Consider the following 19,491-nt stretch of genomic DNA (forward strand, 5'->3'; position numbering starts at 1 on the left):
CTATCACCATGCCCATTACAGGAAGATACGAGGTTAGGCCATTCATGTATTGGGCTTAACTTTATTTTCTTGTGTGGCCAATGGTGCAGTTCGCCAAAGTAGGAGTCTCATTGGCCGTTGGGCCTCGCACAGGCAAACGATTCTGCACCCTCCTCCTCATCATCTGGGGGTACATGAACCTAACTGCTCCAGGGGAAAGCCCGAACACCGACGGCATTCACATAAGCAATTCCGATTCCATCACTGTGCAGCGTCATTTCCACCGGTGAGACTGCGTCTCTGTCGAACAAGGAGTTACCAATCTCACCGTCAAAGAAATTACTTGCGGCCCTGAACATGGCTTCAGGTAAGTTAATTAATATATAAATTAGCTTCTATACATATTGATGATATGAAATTCCGTAGGTTAAGGAGATGTATACACGTGGATGGAGGTTTAATTTCACGGGAAAGTTAAATAGATTTTTGTGATTTTTAATTAATAAAACTAAAATTTAATTGGTTAAGGTTGAGATTTGATGAAGGATAATAGAAAAGGTATACTGATAAAGTTAAAAAAAAGTCTGTTTCGTGATGTTTTGGTTTAAGGATATTTATATTCGATTCAATTAGTATGTTTTGACTGACTTCATATTAAATTTAATTTGTGATAATTTTATAAGTCAATTCATAAATAGTGAATAGACAGTTAACACTGAGTCACTGAATTTATATCTTATTTAGTACATGCACTATAACAGTCAATTATACTACATGCACAATCATAATTTTAGTGAAATTTACGTGTTTTAAAAAAGCTTGCAGGTCAATTCTAAAATTTAAAAATATCAATTGACATTAATAAAATTAGTGATTAACTTTTCATTATTTGATTAAACCGGATAAAATAATTTAAAAAATCTTTTTATATTTTATATACCTTGTCATGCTGTTAATAGAAGATCATGGATGTTATTATTATTATTATGTTATCACATATCATACTAGTATTTGTGCAGCCATCCCGTGTGAAGATGGGCAAAGTTCATTTCTAAAACGTCAAGGGCACCTCGACTTGGACAGTTGCAGTCAATTTACTGTGCAGCTCAGCGGTTCCAGTAAGGGTGTAGAACTTCAGGATATCGATTTGGCATACATAGGCAGCAAAGGCAATGCGGCTCTCTCATCTACATGCACAAATGTTAAAGTTAAAGCAGCGGCTCACAGAATCCTTATTCTTGTTACTAATATTTTGTTTTGTATCTAAGGGTTTTTCTTTATAATTTTTCTTTTTGGTAATCTATTATCTCATTTTTCAAGCAAGATGTCAACACAAATTTGTGTTTATAGTTTTTTCTCGAAGCTTAAACATATTTCTTTTTGTTAAAAATCAAATTTAATTTAATTGAAATAAATTAGTTTATTACTATTATTTAATTTTAATGAAATATAAAGTAAGAATTGTTGATAAATTACTTTTTAATAACAAAAATTAATGTCAAAATACTCATAAATTAATAACTGACCTTAATGAAAGAAAATCTAATGGCATCTTCTTTAACTTTGAAAACCCTTCATTTCATCTTCACTTTTAATATTGTTTGGGGCTTTAATTTCAATTTTTTATAAGTTGAGGTGCGATATGAAATATTTAAAGTTTGACTTTCTATTGGATTTTTTCGAGTTTAATGATTCCCAAAACTATTATTAGCATTTAGTTTTCAAAACTCATGCATAATTAAATGAAGAAGATACTTCTTTTTAATTTGACATTTATAATAATAAATTATTATTCTTTTTTGTTTGATATTATTTATTTTGTAAAAATAATAATTCAAATAAATTTATATAAAATCAGATAAGATATCATTTCTTTTAGTTTTCATTTATTTTATAAAAAATATTATTAAAAAAATATTTTTTATATTTTTTACTTTTTAAAATATTCAAAAAAAATAATTAATATAAATTATTTTTTTGATTTAAAATAAAATTAGGTATTTCTCTTTTTAAAAGAGAAAATGTTTTTTCGTTAAGAACCTTATAATCACTTCTATATATAAATTTATAAATATTTTATACAAGAAAGCAAATTTATACGAGAAAAACCACTGCCATCCGAAGTGAAAGAGAGAAAAGCTTTTTGAGCGCTTTTTTTTTTTTTTTTTTTTTTTCTGGTTTGGAAAAAATAAATAAATATAAAAGTTGCTTTTAGCCTCATAGAATCTTCTCATTTTTGTCCTTTGATTCCCAAAGCGAGCGGACGCGATTCTTTCCTTCTCGTTTAACCAATTAAAATTAGAAGCAAAAAATCCCGTGATCAGGATGATGTGATTTTTTTATTTAATTAAAATTTTTAAGTTAAAATTTTAAATATGAGAGTTTTTTTAAAGGAATTAAAAAAAAAAAATTTAATTTGAATTTTTTAATAAATTTACTTATTATAAATTTAAATTAATCGAATAAGTAGATTTATATATCTAATAATATATAAAAAATATTTGTATCTTAATTTTGTTTAAGTACATGATTTTCTGGCTTTCTTGATTAAGTAAATGCATTTTGAGAATTCCCTTTTTCTTCATAGGACTTACAATGCTAAAAGGAATCAAGAGGGCAATTTATAAATTTTGAAGCGGTTTTTAATATATTTTGAATAAAATAAATATTTAAAAATATTGATGAATTTATAAATTAAAATTCACAGTTTCTAAAATAGTCAAATGATTAATTTTACTTAAAGTTGGTAAATAAAACAAAAAATCCATTATATTTAAACAATTTAAATTATAAATTTATAATATTATTTGACTCTAGCATCTAGAGCGTAGAATAAACCTTTGACCAAATTCTCCTAATAACTCTAGATGTCCATGAAGTCCTCGGCCAAAACAAAACACCAATCACTGGTCAACCTTTTATCAGAAATTAGACGAAGTAAAGTGTTCATCCGATAATTACATTGTTATGTCTTATAAAAGAATTAGTTTTTCCTATGGGTATAATTGGTATTATGTTTAATAATTGCTCAATACATTTGGAGTTCATCAATTTTAATAAGAAAAATACAAGTTTTATTACATGATATTAGAATCTATAGCTTATATTTTTTATATTTCTTTTAGTTTGTAATAGGTAAGCAACTAAACTAATTGAAAAAATTGCTATCACATGATTGACTTTTATATAACTTACGTGATTTATAATTTTTATAATAGTTTTGCTACTCAATAGCCTTGAAATGCAATTATATTTGCACCTAAAAAAAATTGATCTGAGATGCCCAATCAGCTTGCAAAATAGAACTCTTATAGAACAAGCGGATGTCTGAATAATAATCATACAAAATATAATTGAAAAAATAAAAATTCATAATTACATGAAATCATAAATAAAGATATTTAATATAAGTTATATTTTTCATGAGCCATACCGAGAAAGCACTGCTTATTTATAGCGAAATTAAAAAAATTAAAGGTGCATTTAGTATTTTACTGTTTACTTTTATGTCTATTATATATAATGTTGAGAATACTTTTTTTTAAATATAAATTAATTAAATATTATTCGACTTAAAATTTTCACCTGTCAAACTTTTATAATATTAAAACATATAAGCATTGTTTTTTATATGTATAATATCATTAATAAAGAAATATAATTTTAAATAAGTTTATTAATTTTATATTTTTATTAAATTTTATATATTTTCAATTAATTAAAATAAAAAACATTTTAAACAGAATATAATTATCCTTATATTGTAACTTGAAATTTAAAATTAAAATATGAATATTTATTATATTTCAAGTATGGTAATATTTAAAATTTAATGACCCAATAAATATGGATTCACATGGAACTAAAACGCTTGTTTTAAAATTTTAAAAATAATCCATATTAAGACTTGAACATGCCATTACATTGCACTCTCCGGATATGGTAAAACTAATATTAAATAAATGTTTTACATTTATTTTTTATTAACTTGTTTTAATTTTATTTCTTTAAAATATTAGGAAAAATTATAATAATTATCACGTATTTTATCATATTTTTAAATATAATATTTTTAATTAAAATTTTACTTTTAATTGATTTTTAAATATTCCTCCAACACTTATTAAAATTTAACTATTATAAATTAATATAAATTAATTTAATTTAATACGTTAAATTGTAAAACTCAACTTGAAAAAATAGCGTAAGTGTATAAAATTATATAATATTTTACATATAATTTAAAAAAGTTCACCTAAAAATTACTAAGAGAAATCTAAAAGGAAAACAACTAATCAAGAGATTTGCATCACCAAAATAAGAAAGATAAAAGAGAAAAATATCTTTTATGTATTGAACGGCCGCATTCATTTTGTGTGGCCTCCGCTAAACGACTCCATATCTATCTCTCTCTCTCTCTCTCTCTCTCTCTCTAGATTATCTCATCACCTCCGTCGTTCAATTCCATCGCTTATTTGTCCATAATCTTAAGCTTTGCGATACCAAAACGTTAGGCTTTTCAGCTCATTACACAGATTCTTACCTCAGTAGCCAGCCCCTCTCTCTGGTAAATTGGAGTGAATGCTGATTCGTGCTATCCGCATCTGCTTTCTCCTAATTTTCATGTTTGCATCGTCTTAAATGCTTCCAGTTCAAATCAATGAGATTGCTTAGCTCCAGAAATGGCGTCTGCTTCTTCCTTGTCAGGTGCCTCCACTTTAGCTTCTGAAGATTTTGACGAATTTTGTCTTTGAATTGTTTTCCTAATCTTGTGTTAGTTGTACTGTAAGCACGGTTTATCAATTCCGCAGTTTGATTGTGCTTAGCCCCTTGTTTGGATGCTCATCAAATGTGTCTTTGAATGAGATAATTTTTATACCTTAGGGATCCGAGTTTACAGTAACGTGTTCATTTAGTTGAATTCATTTTTCTGTAGTAGTTTAGGCTAACTTTTGTTTTCTTTCTATGTTTATACTTCTGCAAGTCTTGGATTAAAATAAGCTGAAGATGAATTTGGCTAAATTTTTTTCTGTTTATCATATGATTTCGATGCCTTATTTTTTTTTGGTTGTTTATTTTTAGTATCATTGGAATGCGTGAACGTTTGTAAATTATCAAAAGGAGATGGCAGCGGAAGATATGACTGTAGCGTTCTCTCTTGTGCGTGGAAAGCTCCTAGAATATTGACAGGGTTTCTTGCAAGCACTGCGCATTCTCCTCAGTCTTCGTCTTTCTTATCTGGGCGAAATGGAAGAAGGAATCAGTTCAAATCTGTAAGTTGCTTAAATTGATTCCATGTTATTGCCTCCATTATAATTAATCCAAAAATAATTGAAATGATGGTATCCTTTATCTAGTGAACTAGTAAAAAATAAAGAAAAGGAAATTTATGTAGTTACTGAACGAAATGGGAAATGATCTAAATCATAAAAATACCAGTATAATTTATGTGAGCTTATTACCATGGCAAGGCTGATGAATCCCACGTCGGGTAATATGTGTCGTGCTTTAGGCATTCCTCTCCCCTTAGCTAGCTTTTGTGTGAGTTAGGCATGGTATCATAGCTTCTCCACCGATGTTGAGCCTTCCATAAATATTTCACGCTCCAGTGTAGTCTATAGTCCTGGAAACACAAGGGTGGATTCGATTTGGAATAGGTCAATGTCTTAGCCACTCCTCTTGTTGAGCTAGCTTTTGGGGTGAAAATTTAACAAAGGCCATAATATCATGCTGCAAATTTTCCTTTAAACTTCTTTTCCTCCATTCTCATTCCAACAACTTTGGGAAGGCTAATAAAATAGTCTCAGGATGCGAGTAATTCGTTATTTTTCTAATTCTTTTATTATTTGTGATCCAAACAGGATTTATTGATACACTTCCACTTCTATTATTTCTTTTAATCTTGCATCCCTATCCAAGTGAGGCAATGTGATTAATGAGTATTGCACTTCTTTGTCCCAAGAATTGCTGTAGTCTTCCACTCCTCCCTTCCGAATATATATACACATGTGTGTTAAACTTATCTTCTTAGGGAAATGCTTCTGTCCCTTGCCTCTTTGTTAACTTATCTTGATCATACTTAAATTATCTGCTCTTGCTGTGATATATGTATATATATATGTATATATATATAAAATTATTAACATGTTTCTTAATATCATTTGTTTACCTCCTTTTGCTATTCCAATGTTATGCTTTTGCCAGAAATGTGAAGTCTTGGATATAGGAAGCTGTTATTCAATTGAAGCTTTTGGGTCTGCTCTTCTTGGGAGACTCATTAAATCTAGAAAGCATCATGTTGCTGGTCAAAGATGGCAGCTGTTTTTTTCTTCATCCATTTCCTCAGGTGCCTTTGATGAGGTTTCTCCTGAAACTTTGTGGGAGGTAAAATTGCTCAATTGATACCATTGGTATCACTTGTGATAATCATCATCATGAAAGTAGGATTACTTCCAGTTGACTATAGCTTATGATGTTGATTTTGTGATTGCTTCAGGATCTTAGGCCTACTGTTTCATATCTTTCACCCAAAGAATTGGAATTGGTCCATAATGCCCTTAAGGTAGCCTTCTACTTATATGAACCTTTTCTACCATTCTGGAAATCTGTATTCTGAAGTGCTTATGAATTTATCAATTTAGTAATTTCATTGGCACAGCTGGCTTTTGAGGCTCATGATGGTCAGAAAAGACGCAGTGGAGAGCCATTCATCATTCATCCAGTAGAAGTTGCACGCATTCTAGGAGAACTTGTGAGTTACTTAGAATTTAAAAGTATGCACATACTTGAAATCTGCTTTGAATTGCACCCTACAATCTAAGAGTCTTTAACTTGCTTGTTCTTTTAGGAGTTGGATTGGGAGTCAATTGCTGCTGGATTACTGCATGATACTGTTGAAGATACAAATGTTGTCACTTTCGAAAGAATAGAGGAGGAATTTGGTCCCACTGTACGCCACATTGTAGAAGGAGAGACTAAGGTGTTATACTTTTTATGGGTGTCATTATGTTTTTTAGTGGATGACATTCATCTTACACAAACTATCATTGTGATTTGAGCGTATATTGATATCAGTTTATTCCCTTTACTGCTAGGTATCCAAATTGGGAAAATTAAAGTGTAAGAATGAAAGTGATTCGGTACAGGATGTAAAAGCTGATGACCTACGGCAAATGTTTCTTGCCATGACAGAGGAGGTGATTTATTCCTTATATCTTCTTTATTATTCATTTTTTTAAATACCAAGGCTTATCTATTGTCCAAGCTAGTTGCAACAAAAACTTGTGGTGTTTCAGGTTCGTGTAATTATAGTCAAATTAGCTGACAGGTTACATAACATGCGCACTCTTTCACATATGCCTCCACGTAAGCAGGTATAGTTGAAAGAAAAAGAAGAGCTCATAATTTATTTTTGACTATTTAGTTGCCATTTTTAACATTGTTACATTTTGTGCAGTCCAGCATTGCAATGGAAACACTTCAGGTCTTTGCTCCTCTTGCAAAACTGCTAGGAATGTATCAAATCAAGGTAAACCTATGTGCTGACTTTTCAAATGTCAATTTCTATTCTGTGAAATTGAGTTGGAGATAACTATTTGCAGCTTAAAATCTTGAGCTTGTCTTTTAAAATGATCTTCATCATATAAAGTGATCAAAGTTCAAAATGTTGAATTTTAGATCCTTATAAATATAATTTACTTTTAAGGTTCATTCCACCATTTAGTTTTAACATTGAGAATGACTGGCTTTGAGCTTGAAGAACCTAAGGTGTTGTACTTGTATCTTCTATTTTCAGATCATTATTATATAAAGACCATGATCTCATAAATTAGTCCAATATAATGTACATACCGGTGTGTGTGGGTTTGCAAATTTGTTCTAATTGAGAAGATTATTTTACAGTAATTGCAGATGCACCCTCTTTTCTCTACTGTTGGCTTGCATAGCATGATACTATACTCCTCTTTTACTCAAAAGTCAAAGCCCCAAGTGTGGGATGTTTTGGTGTATTTTGTACTCTTCAATTTTTTTTTTTTCTCTTAAATTATTGACCATGCAACTAATATTATTTTGCAGTCTGAGCTTGAAAATCTGTCATTCATGTACACAAACCCTCAGGATTATGCTAAGGTTAAGAGGAGAGTTGCAGACCTCTACAAAGAACATGAGAAAGAGCTTCTGGAGGTATTCTTTTTAAATAATATTTATCATGCACTTATTTTAACAGAGCTCAAGAAGGATTCTTTTTACTATCCTGAAGTACAACTTTTACACTTGAGGCATAGGGAATGTTAACTTTGGTGGTTTTTGAGGTAGTCTTGCATCATTATGGTCATTGCTTTTCTAAGACTATTTCCATTGCACAGGCAAATAAAATTTTGAAGAAAAAGATCGAGGATGATCAGTTCCTAGATCTTATGACTGTGAAGACTGAAGTTCGCTCTGCATGTAAGGAGCCTTATAGGTGAAGCCATGAACCTTATTTCTAACATCTTTTTGTTCATTTACATATTTGGCCTGCTTGCTATTTTTCTTTTAATCCCATGTTGCTCATAATACTGTTTTATCATTATTTCAGTAATTCTTTTGATAATTAATAAAGAGCTACAAAGAACTGTTATAGAAGTTTCTATAATGAATAGAGGCTCAATTGCAATGACAAATTAACTCCTACTGTTGATGCATGTGCGTGTGTGTGTGAAAGAGCCTACCACCCCTGAATTACCCTTCTTGGTTCTTAAAAGGTCTAGAAAGATGACGTTTGATTCATTTAGATTGGTAATGAGATTGTATTTTTGTTAAGTGCTTCATGTAATGCCCTAGAGATTGTAATTCTTTTGGGAAATGCCTTTACTGACCGTTTTATCCCTTCTAGGGCTGTTGATATTGTGGCTTCAAATATACTTTTCCCTTCTCTTCGCATCTTTTAATTGGAATATTTTGTTTGCTTTCAGTATTTACAAAGCAGTGCTTAAATCTAAAGGTTCGATCAGTGAGGTTAACCAAATTGCACAGGTTTGTTCAGTCAGTGAGGTTAACCAAACACCTGGCCCTGAATCTTTTTGTAGTTTTACATTTGCTTGTTGACATTTTTTATTGCTTATAACCAGCTCCGAATTATTATAAAGCCAAAGCCATGTGTTGGAGTTGGGCCTCTGTGCACTTCACAGCAGGTAAATCATTTTTCTGAAACTTTCTGCATCATCTGCTGCACCCACTTTGGTATGCCATATGTACTGTTCATGTGTTTGCAAATTATGCAGATATGCTACCATGTTCTTGGCTTGGTCCACGGAATCTGGACCCCTATTCCTAGAGCTGTATGTATTCCTTGTTTTTGTTTTTGAAGTGCATAGTGAGAATATTAAAAATAGTTGGTTATATATTATGTTCAATTCTTGAAACAGATGAAGGACTATATTGCAACTCCAAAGCCTAATGGTTATCAAAGTCTTCATACGACTGTGATTCCGTTTCTGTATGAGAGCATGTTTAGACTGGAGGTTCAGGTATTGTTCAATGTTAATTAGTTACCAAGTTTCCATTATACATGCTATGAGTGAAGTGAGGGTTTGCTTTGGTTTTTGTTTTTTTTTCCCCTGCATTTTTCTAGTTGAGTCCTGCAGAACTGCCACTTTCTCTTTTTCAAGGCCTCTGTGCAGAACTTTATATATTTTTGTACTGTATTTCAGGGAACTTCTCTATTGTTTTCTGAAATATTGTTTTGTTGCATATTTGGTTGTTACTTGTTACATATTTAGTTACATAAAAAAGGATGATGCCTTTTAACAGATCAGAACTGAAGAGATGGATCTGATAGCTGAGCGAGGCATTGCTGCTCATTATAGTGGGAGAGTATTTGTTACGGGTTTAGTTGGACATGCAATGCCTAGTGGTAGAAGTTCAAGAGGGAAGACGGTCTGTCTTAACAATGCAAACATTGCGCTCAGGGTATACTAATTTTTCTCTTGATAAATTGTGACAATTAGCAGACGTCCACAAGGAACTTGTTGAAAAAATGTTTTTATGCCCCTGACGTGGATGCTAATTTCATCTTGAAGTCCTTTCTGTCCTCCAGATTGGTTGGCTCAATGCAATTAGAGAATGGCAAGAGGAGTTTGTTGGCAACATGAGCTCCAGAGAATTTGTAGATACCATCACTAGAGATCTGTTAGGAAGCCGTGTCTTTGTATTTACGCCAAGGGGAGAGGTAAGGGAGTGGGTTGATCAATTATGAGTAAGAGGGTGAATTCGCATGATTTTCCGGATTACTAAAATTTATTGATATTGTGTACAGATAAAAAATTTGCCAAAAGGGGCAACAGTAATCGACTATGCTTATATGATACACACCGAAATTGGCAACAAGATGGTGGCTGCAAAGGTCTCCTTTTTCAATTTGTTAATGTCATGGTCATTTGCAATTCTAAAGAAAACAAAGATGAGTCTAACGGCATAGTTACTTGCACGCACACACACACACACACAAAAAAAAAGAAATGTCATGATCATTTGCAATTCTAAAGAAAAACAAAGATATGAGTCTAACGGCATAGTTACTTGCACACACACACACAACAAAAAAAAAAGGAACTGTTGGAAAATGTGTTTACCCATCAAAAAAGAGAAAACAGAAAGAATTATTTTCTTAGGCATTGCTAAGTTGGCTTTGCTAAAGTTGTTCAAATTTACTTATAACTTTTCTGTTTAAAACATGTTTGCTTACATGGCACAGTGTATCTATAAAAAAGATCAAATTTTCTTTTGTAGGAGATCAAGATTTGTTACATTTACTCTGTCCATATGAAGCGAAAAAGCAAAACTTGAACCACAGTACCTTAGAAAGCAAATTTCAAGTTTTTAAATTTGATATAGAATTAAAAATTTAATTTGCATTCCAAATTTTCTTTTCAAGTTTGGAAAAAAAGAAAACTAGGTTATCCAAATTTATGGAAAGTGGGTTTACTTGGTCAATGTATTTCTTGAATTTTCTTTTTGAGTTTGGGAATTGGATAACAGTTTTCCAAATTGAAAAAGAAATATGGAGGTTATCCTACTCTAGTTTTCAAGTTTAGAAAAGACTTTTGAAGTTTTAAACAGGCATTGTATATTTTTCTTTTAAAAAATGAATTAGATGAAAAGGTTAAAAAAGCCTAACTACTTTTTTTTTCCAGGTCAATGGTAATCTAGTTTCTCCAATGCATGTACTTGCCAATGCTGAAGTTGTGGAGATAATCACCTATAGTGTTAGTATTTGACATCCCTTGTACTTTTATTTTGAAGAGAACCTATAGTTTTTCTTTTCTTTATTTTTAGATTTTGTGGAGGCACAGTTCCCATTCGTGATTAGGAAACACACAGATACAATATTTTTCTGCTTGTTATTTCTTATTAGATTTGGGAACTCAACATGATTTTGCCATAGATCATTTCTTTTATTTTGCTTTGTGGTGACCAGAGCATGATTAAGTTTTGGAGGTTGGCTCATAACTGGTCATGTTCTTTACAACATGTATTTTTTTAATCACGATTGCTCTCTCTCCTCGACAGTTCACATAGTTTCTTGTTCACATGGAAGTTCACTTGTGCACCATTAATGCTTTGTTCTTCTCTTCTTAAAACTTTTTTGTTTCCTCAGGCACTCTCTAGCAAATCAGCTTTTCAAAGGCACAAGCAATGGCTGCAACATGCAAAAACACGAAGTGCCAGACACAAAATTATGAAAGTAGGTTTAGTTAATTAGATTGAAGATGCTATTTTATTTTTTGTAATTGCTGAGGACTGAAAATAGAAAAATCATCATCGTCTCAGTTCCTAAGGGAGCAAGCTGCATTATCTGCTGCTGAAATAACAGCAGATACAGTAAATGACTTCGTAGCTGATTCTGAAGAGGAGAGTGAAGTAGAAGAACTCCCAGACAATACTGAATGGAATAGGACTCTGTGGGAGAAAATCTTTAGGAATGTTGTGGAGAAGTCATCTCAAGGGAAATATTCTGAGGATCTGCTCATGCCTTCTAACAATGGAAGTGCTTGGGTCCCGAAGGTCAATGGGAAGAATAATAAGCATTTGCAACATGCGAGTTTGGAGGCAAAGGGGGAGTTATTGTCACAGGGAAATGATGTTGCCAAAATGATAGAGTCAAATATTCCAATGTACAAGGAAGTCTTGCCTGGTTTAGAAAGTTGGCATGCCAGCAAGGTTGCCTCTTGGCACAGTCTTGAAGGGCACTCAATCCAGTGGCTTTGTGTGGTATGCATCGATCGAAGAGGTAAGAGTCCCTTAATTGGAAGAGACATGTTTAGCTTATCTCTTCTGTCAAGTGGTCTCAAACAAAATTGAGCTATTGATGCTGGTGGACATGCAAATTCTGCGGGCCACTTACTAATCATTTTTTGACTGAGGCATAATGTCGAGTTATTATTAAGCATTGATCACCCCAAATTTTATCTTTAACCCATACTTGCATAAATGTTATGGCAGGCATGATGGCTGAGGTTACAACAGCATTGGCCTCTGTAGGCATAGCTATATGTTCCTGTGTGGTGAGTGACTATTTATTAAATGTCTCATTGAGCTGTTACTTGTACTTTGTTAATGATTTGCTTAAATATTTGACCTGCAACAATTTTTTCTACTTCCATCGACCAGGCTGAAATTGATCGAGGAAGGGGAATGGCTGTGATGTTATTTCATATTGATGGAAACCTTGATAATTTGGTAGTGTATCAGTAATTAGTCTCTCCCTCTCACTCACTCTCTCTCTCTCTCTCTCTCTCTCGCTCATATTGCACAAGCATTTATGACGTTATTTGGTCCCTATATGCTTGCTTCTATCTCCTTCAGGTTAAGGCATGCTCGAGTGTGGATCTGATTTTGGGTGTTTTGGGATGGTCTACGGGTTGCAGCTGGACAAGCTCAATGGAAAACCCCCAATTTCTTGAATGCTAATTAATCATTTTACAGAACGAGCAATGTAGGTCACCCAGCTATTGCAGGCTTGGGTAAGAAGTTTTGGCCATCCAGAAAACCAAGATTCTGGTGTTCTTACATTTTGGATAATTAGTTCAATAGGTTTGTCTTTTTGTTGAATAACCATAATAAACCAGCGGCAGAAAATTGGAGCCAATTCTGTCTGGAAATTCAGGGCGTTGTATATAGAGAGAAAGAGTGATAGTGTACACAGAAGTAAAAATACTTGTGAAGAGAGGATGGAAACACTTATACAAAGGGGTCGTAAGAATCCTTGCCATATAGGTATTCTTTCTTTCTTTCTTGTTTTTTAAATTAACATTTAATTGTTCCTTTTTCTAGTTTTCATTTACCTAGATTGTCCGCGACTAATGCCCCTCATCGTATCGTTTTATGAGATTGCTTCTTCCTGCTTGTTATAGCGAGAAGAGACGTGGGTTATCCCTTCTGGTTAAGGCTTGCTCTTAACCGTTTATTAATGAGAGTCAAACAGCCTAGTGATCACAGAGGTGATCAGATGATGAGCTACATTAACATCCAATTGATAGAACAGAGCCTCGATTTTTATTCCTTTCACAACCGAGTGAAATTGATTGATTTCAGTTTTTCTATGTCTCATAGGACAAGGAGGGATGATTTCAGTTTTTCTATGTCTCATAGGACAAGGAGGGAATCATAATTAAGAAAAGTAAAATATAGCTTTGCCACGGGTAGATAAAAATAACACCATTAATGCCATTGCCAGCACTAATATATGCCAAACCCAATTCTTCCATATCATGGAGCGCTTTGGTTGGTCATTCGCTCCTGTAAACTCCAGGGTTCCTTCTTTCTTCAAGAACGTTGATCTCTGGGTATGATTATTATATCCGCAATCGTAAAGGAAATTGATTTCGCTGTCGTCGGAGAAAATAGGCTCTTCGATTTTGTTGGTCTGATTTTTCTCTAAAATATTCGCTTCAAGGGTGTTGCTGAGCTCCTCTGACAATGCTTCTACCAATTCCATTGGCCAAATTTTCTCTTCGTTGGATCCAGCGGGAGAGGTTCCTGTTGCTTCTGAATTCTCTTCGCCTTTCTCCATGGCGTATTCTTCATCACCATGCTCCTCTTCTTCCTCTTCAACTGGATGCATTGTTGGAGTTGTGTTTTCACTTGCCTTCGGAGCATCCTCAAACGCTTCAACCTTTCCCCAGACTTCAATTCTTTCCACCGGAGCCAAGGCCTGTCTGAACTCCCTGTCATAATCCTCTGCTTCTTTGATTGAATGGATTGATGAAGTTTTCTCTGCACATATCTCCACAAAGCTGACCATTGGTTCCTTTTCAATGTCATTTCTTTCTACCAAGGGTGAATCCTCTTTGGTTTCTTCCACCTCCTGATCATAACTGGTTTCTTCTTCCTCCCAATCATTATCATCGCCATTTTCTTCTTTTTCTTCCACTAAATCCATTGATGAAGTTTCAACTTCAATCTTTACAGCATCACTAATTTCTTCCTTTTCTTGATCATCAACATCGCCATTTTCTTCCTTTTCTTCAACTAAATTCATTGATGAAGTTTCAACTTCTATCTTTACAGTATTATTGATTTCTTCCTCCTCCTGACCATCACCGTTGCCATTTTCTTCTTTTTCTTCAACTAAACCCATTGATAGAAGTTCTTCTATCTTCTGATCATCACTGATTTCTTCCTCCTTCTGATCATCACCGTCGCCATTTTCTTCTTTTTCTTCAACTAAATTCATTGATGAAGTTTCAACTTCTATCTTTACATCATCACTGGTTTCTTCTTCCTTCTGACCATCACCGTTGCCATTTTCTTCTTTTTCTTCAACTAAATCCATTAATGAAGTTTCAACTTCTATCATTTGATCATCATTGGTTTCTTCCTCCTTTTGATCATCACCGTCGCTTTTTTCTTCTTTTGCTTCAACTAAATTCATTGATGAAGTTTCAACTTCTATCTTTACAGCATTGCTGGTTTCTTCCTCCTCCTGATCACAGTTGCAATTTTTTTCTTTTTCTTCAACTATCTTTATAGCATTACTGGTTTCTTCCTCCTTCTGATCATCACTAGCTTCTTCCTCCTCCTGATCATCACCGTTGCAATTTTTTTCTTTTTCTTCAACTAAATTCATTGATGAAGTTTCAACTTCTATCTTTGTAGCATTACTGGTTTCTTCCTCCTTCTGATCATCACTAGCTTCTTTCTCCTCCTGATCATCACCGTTGCAATTTTTTTCTTTTTCTTCAACTAAATTCATTGATGAAGTTTCAACTTCTATCTTTGTAGCATTACTGGTTTCTTCCTCCTTCTGATCATCACTAGCTTCTTCCTCCTCCTGATCATCACCGTTGCCATTTTCTTCTTTTCCTTCAACTAAATCCATAGATGAAGTTTCATCTTCTACCTTTACAGCATCACTGGTTTCTTCCTTCTCTTCATCATCGCCGTCACCATTTTCTTCTTTTTCTTCAATTAAATCAATTGATGAAGTTTCAACTTCTATCTTTACAACATCTTGATCATCACCATCACTATTTTCTTCTTTTCCTTCAACTAAATCTATTGATGAAGTTTCATCTTCTATCTTTACAGTATCACTGGTTTCTTCCTTCTCCTCATCATCGCTGTTACTATTTTCTTCTTTTTCTTCAATTAAATCAATTGATAAAGTTTCAACTTCTATCTTTGCAGCATCATTGGTTTCTTCCTCCTCCTGATCATCACCATTGCCGTTTTCTTCTTTTCCTTCAACTAAATCCATTGATGAAGTTTCATCTTCTATCTTTACAGCATCACTGGTTTCTTCCTCCTCCTGATCATCACCGTCGCCATTTTCTTCTTTTCCTTTAACTAAATCCATTGATGAAGTTTCATCTTCTACCTTTACAGCACTGGTTTCTTCCTTCTCCTGATCATTGCCGTCACCAGTTTCTTCTTTTTCTTCAATTAAATCAATTGATAAATTTTCAACTTCTATCTTTAGAGCATCACTGGTTTCTTCCTCCTCCTGATCATCGCCGTCACTATTTTCTTCTTTTTCTTCAATTAAATCCATTGATAAAGTTTTAACTTCTAGCTTTACAGCATCACTGGTTTCTTCCTCCTTCTGATCATCATCATCGCCATTTTCTTCTTTTTCTTCAACTAAATCCATTGATGATGTTTCATCTTCTAACTTTAGAGCATCTTCCTCCTCCTGATCATCATCATCGTCATTTTCTTCTTTTTCCTTAACTAAATCCATTGATGAAGTATCATCTTCTATTTCTACAGTATCCAATGCTTCCTTCCCTTTTATACCTTCAATTACTTCAAATAAGGGTGCCTCCTCAACTGAATCATTCTCAATCCTGTTTTTCAGATAATACAAGGAAGGGCTCGGAGATGATAATTCTTCAATCTCGCTATGATTGTTGCCTGATTTAATGCAATCTAGTTTCGAATCATCCTTGTGGATCGCCCCCTGATAATCATTGTTAGAATCCTCATTTCCGCAATTGTTTGTAGATGCAAGGTTTTCTTTCTGAACCAAATCACCAAGTAATCAGAAGATAATCTATTTGCATTCGCTTGTACGAAATAATCAATTTGTATATGTAAATCTTGAAGGATTAAGAGTGGAAAAGGATAAATTACCGAAATCAAACCTTCAGTAGAAACAACCTCGCAAGAATTCATCTGGGTCGCAGCCATCTTCGTTGACCCATTGCTTCCGCAGCTGAACATCAGACATATTCTCAATTATATATGCACATAAAGGAAGCAATACAGGATCCATGGACTACAAAGAAAAGTTAGAGATGAAATTTGAAGGACGAACCGCAGCCCTTGATTTGTTTGGTCTTCTTCCTTCCGGCGGCTGCTGGTCTCATCTGCATCCCTTCTTTTACCTTTGTGAACAGCAAAAGCTGTAGCCAAACCTGCAAAAGCCAAGGCTCCGCCCCAAACAAGCAGCCCCCCGATATGATCTCCACCAGGTGAGCGAATTTGAGCCTTCCTTTGCTTACTCTGGCGCTTCTCCATGGATGATGATGTTGTTTTATTTTGTCTTTGGGTGCAGTACAGAGGTTGCAACGTTCAATGTTTGTCGTGTCATATTTGATCCAGAAGAGTCTGAGGATTTTATGATGACATTGTGGAGAAAATGATAAAAAGGATAAATAGAAAAGAGTGCCAGTGGGCTGTTGACTTTAGAAGGATCAGAATCGATCTCGGAGTTTGAAGAGGTCAGAGATTTATTATTTTTTATATTGAAATGGATGCTTATTAATTTTCCAAATTTCATTTTGCTAAAAAAGCTAATAATTTAAGAACATAACATGCAAATTAATGCCAACCCTACATGTCCTAATTTTTATTAGCAAATGAATTATTGTCGAGGAATTTTGAGATTTGATTTGCTAATAATTAAGGATTATTTACAACTGTAGAGGAAGCGATTACAATGCTTTTAGTTTATTAATCTTCCTTTTTGGATCTATAAATTTATAACAACACAATTCCATTAAGTTCTTTTTTTATCAATTTTATGTTTGAGGACATTATATGAGAAAAAAAATTCAAATCGTTTAATAAAAAAAATTATATTTGAGATTTTTTTTCATTAACTTATTCCAGATATAATACACGAAAATTTTAAATAATTAATAAATTTCAAAATAATGTGTCGTTCGATTGCATCCAAGAAAGAATATTTCATACCTCAACGGTTATGATGGGATCTAAATCATTTCTATAAATGTATCAGAACAGAGAATACTTAAAAAATAAAAAAAATATAGAAAGATGGCTCAACTTGTTAATTATTATAATCAGAACAAAATGTGCTGCAATTTCTAAATGCAAATGGAAAAACCAAACAATGAGAACAACAAACAAATAAGGATCAAATCAATTGTAGTTCCAAAAGCTTTGGAACAATAAACAGTCGATGTAAAGTAAATTTTCAGTAACCAGCAGGAGTTGATTTAGACTCCGAAGTGTAGAAGAAGGGCCCAACAGAGTATAACTTGATCTTCTTCTCATGCAGGATGCGGTAAGAAGAAAAGACAGCACCAGTAATGCCCTTGTTAACATCTGTAGGGATATTGCAGGTTTCCGATGGAGATTTTTCGAGATTAACTTTGCAGTCTTTGAGTTTTAAATTGTCAAAAAGATCAAAAAGAGACAGTGTCTTAAAAAAGTATCCTTTTGCATCAGTTGCACTGGTCAGGCAGGAGAAAGGTGTTGTCTCGTACCCATTCTGGTCCATAGCTGAACATGTTATCCTAGCCATGGCTCCTACACTCGCAAATCAAGTTATATAATATAAAATATTACGAGCAAGTAAATTGAGTTTGATTCTGTCGTATGTGAGAAAGATTACAGCATGATTGATGGAAGTGTCTAAGATTACCTTCAACAGGGACATAGCTGGAGCCTGATTTGCACAGAACAAGCCCTTCAACACCAATTTGGAGTGGGTTTTCCGATTTCAAGCTATAACCGTAGCCCGACTTATCAGAGTCTGATTTTGGGGTATACCCATCTTCAGGTTTCTTTGTGTCAGAATAAGGTTTTGAGCTGTAGTTATTTTCTGGTTTGGGTTTTTGGTCATACTCATTAACATCACTCTTGACGTAGTCAAATTCTGGTTTGGGTTTTTGACCATACTCATTAACATCACTCTTGACGTAGTCAGATTCTGGTTTGGTGGTGTCATATTTGGGTTTTGGATGATGAGGTTTGGCAAGTTCAGAGTCTGGTTTAGGGATATACTCATTTTCTGATGTGGGTGTTGAAGGAGAAACATTGTGTGGCTCAGAGACATAATAGCCATAATCGGCAGCCGAAGCAATGACTAGCAAAGACAAAAGGAGGACAGACATGGACAAGAAGAAACTTGTGGAAGCCATTGCTAATGTACAGTATAGCAAATGCAAAGAAAAAAGGAGAAGGAAGTGATCAAGGATTATTGTTTGTGGATGGGAGAGGCTGAAAGGCATGTCCTAATATAGGGTAGCGAGTCCAAATTTTAAGAATAAAGTATAAAATGCAATGCACGTAGAAGAAAACAATCTGTTGCATATGATATGACCAGTTGGCATTTCAATGGACGTGAATGCTTTACCCACACAAGTCGTGCAACGTGACGACCAAAACTCCTCTTTTTATTTTATTTTATTTTTTTTATTATACTCTTTCTGATCTTCCAATAGTAAATGAGGATTTTTTTTTCTTTCAGGGGATCAGAATGTCAGATTTTGAAGAAATAATTCTACTGGTTGCATTTTATCAAAATGCTGTGGAGCAAATAGATTATAGGAATGGAAAGCAAAAAGTCGAATCTAAAATCATCTCAATAACTTATTAATACGATTGCCATTTGATTAAAAAGTGATGGCAAATTTTAAAAAAAGAAATGAATATTCGTGCTAACTGTCCAATGGTCAATATATCTAAAAAAATGACGAGCAAGAATCAGTGAATATTAGTTGAAATTCTAGCCATTTCTTCTTCAAACTTCAGGAAAAAAATTTTTAGGGTTCATGAGTA

At 33.5% G+C, this 19,491-nt stretch overlaps 3 protein-coding genes across 4 annotated transcripts; 1 reads left to right on the forward strand and 2 right to left on the reverse strand.

Annotated features, from left to right (window-relative positions):
- The first annotated feature begins 4,343 nt into the window (after positions 1-4,343).
- LOC110612819 (putative GTP diphosphokinase RSH1, chloroplastic) lies at positions 4,344-13,290 on the forward strand. 2 transcript variants are annotated; one of them, XM_021753637.2, is made up of 24 exons: positions 4,344-4,686; positions 5,062-5,252; positions 6,184-6,363; positions 6,476-6,541; positions 6,638-6,730; positions 6,827-6,958; positions 7,074-7,175; positions 7,275-7,352; positions 7,436-7,507; positions 8,056-8,163; positions 8,346-8,443; positions 8,934-8,994; positions 9,090-9,152; positions 9,243-9,299; positions 9,387-9,488; positions 9,772-9,930; positions 10,058-10,189; positions 10,277-10,363; positions 11,154-11,225; positions 11,618-11,704; positions 11,791-12,250; positions 12,463-12,524; positions 12,631-12,699; positions 12,826-13,290. In XM_021753637.2, exons 1-24 carry the CDS (start codon positions 4,662-4,664, stop codon positions 12,928-12,930), a joined length of 2,661 nt encoding a protein of 886 aa, XP_021609329.1. In that variant the 5' UTR covers positions 4,344-4,661; the 3' UTR covers positions 12,931-13,290. The 2 variants fall into 2 exon arrangements, with proteins under 2 accessions (XP_021609329.1, XP_043817778.1); XM_043961843.1 differs by having other exon boundaries at positions 4,344-4,700; positions 12,826-13,231.
- Positions 13,291-13,492: 202 nt separating this feature from the next.
- LOC110612812 (FK506-binding protein 5) lies at positions 13,493-17,175 on the reverse strand. Its single transcript, XM_021753626.2, has 3 exons — positions 16,778-17,175; positions 16,594-16,675; positions 13,493-16,480 (listed from the first exon to the last, which is right to left on the reverse strand). The coding sequence occupies exons 1-3, from the start codon at positions 16,978-16,980 to the stop codon at positions 13,631-13,633; spliced, it is 3,135 nt and encodes a 1,044-aa protein (XP_021609318.1). The 5' UTR covers positions 16,981-17,175; the 3' UTR covers positions 13,493-13,630.
- A 716-nt stretch (positions 17,176-17,891) lies between these two features.
- LOC110612834 (proline-rich protein 3) lies at positions 17,892-18,851 on the reverse strand. The gene is made up of 2 exons (XM_021753656.2): positions 18,353-18,851; positions 17,892-18,237 (listed from the first exon to the last, which is right to left on the reverse strand). Exons 1-2 carry the CDS (start codon positions 18,849-18,851, stop codon positions 17,903-17,905), a joined length of 834 nt encoding a protein of 277 aa, XP_021609348.2. The 3' UTR covers positions 17,892-17,902.
- Positions 18,852-19,491: the final 640 nt, after the last annotated feature.

Source organism: Manihot esculenta, chromosome 1 (genome assembly GCF_001659605.2).
Source record: "Manihot esculenta cultivar AM560-2 chromosome 1, M.esculenta_v8, whole genome shotgun sequence".
Lineage (NCBI taxonomy): Eukaryota > Viridiplantae > Streptophyta > Magnoliopsida > Malpighiales > Euphorbiaceae > Manihot > Manihot esculenta.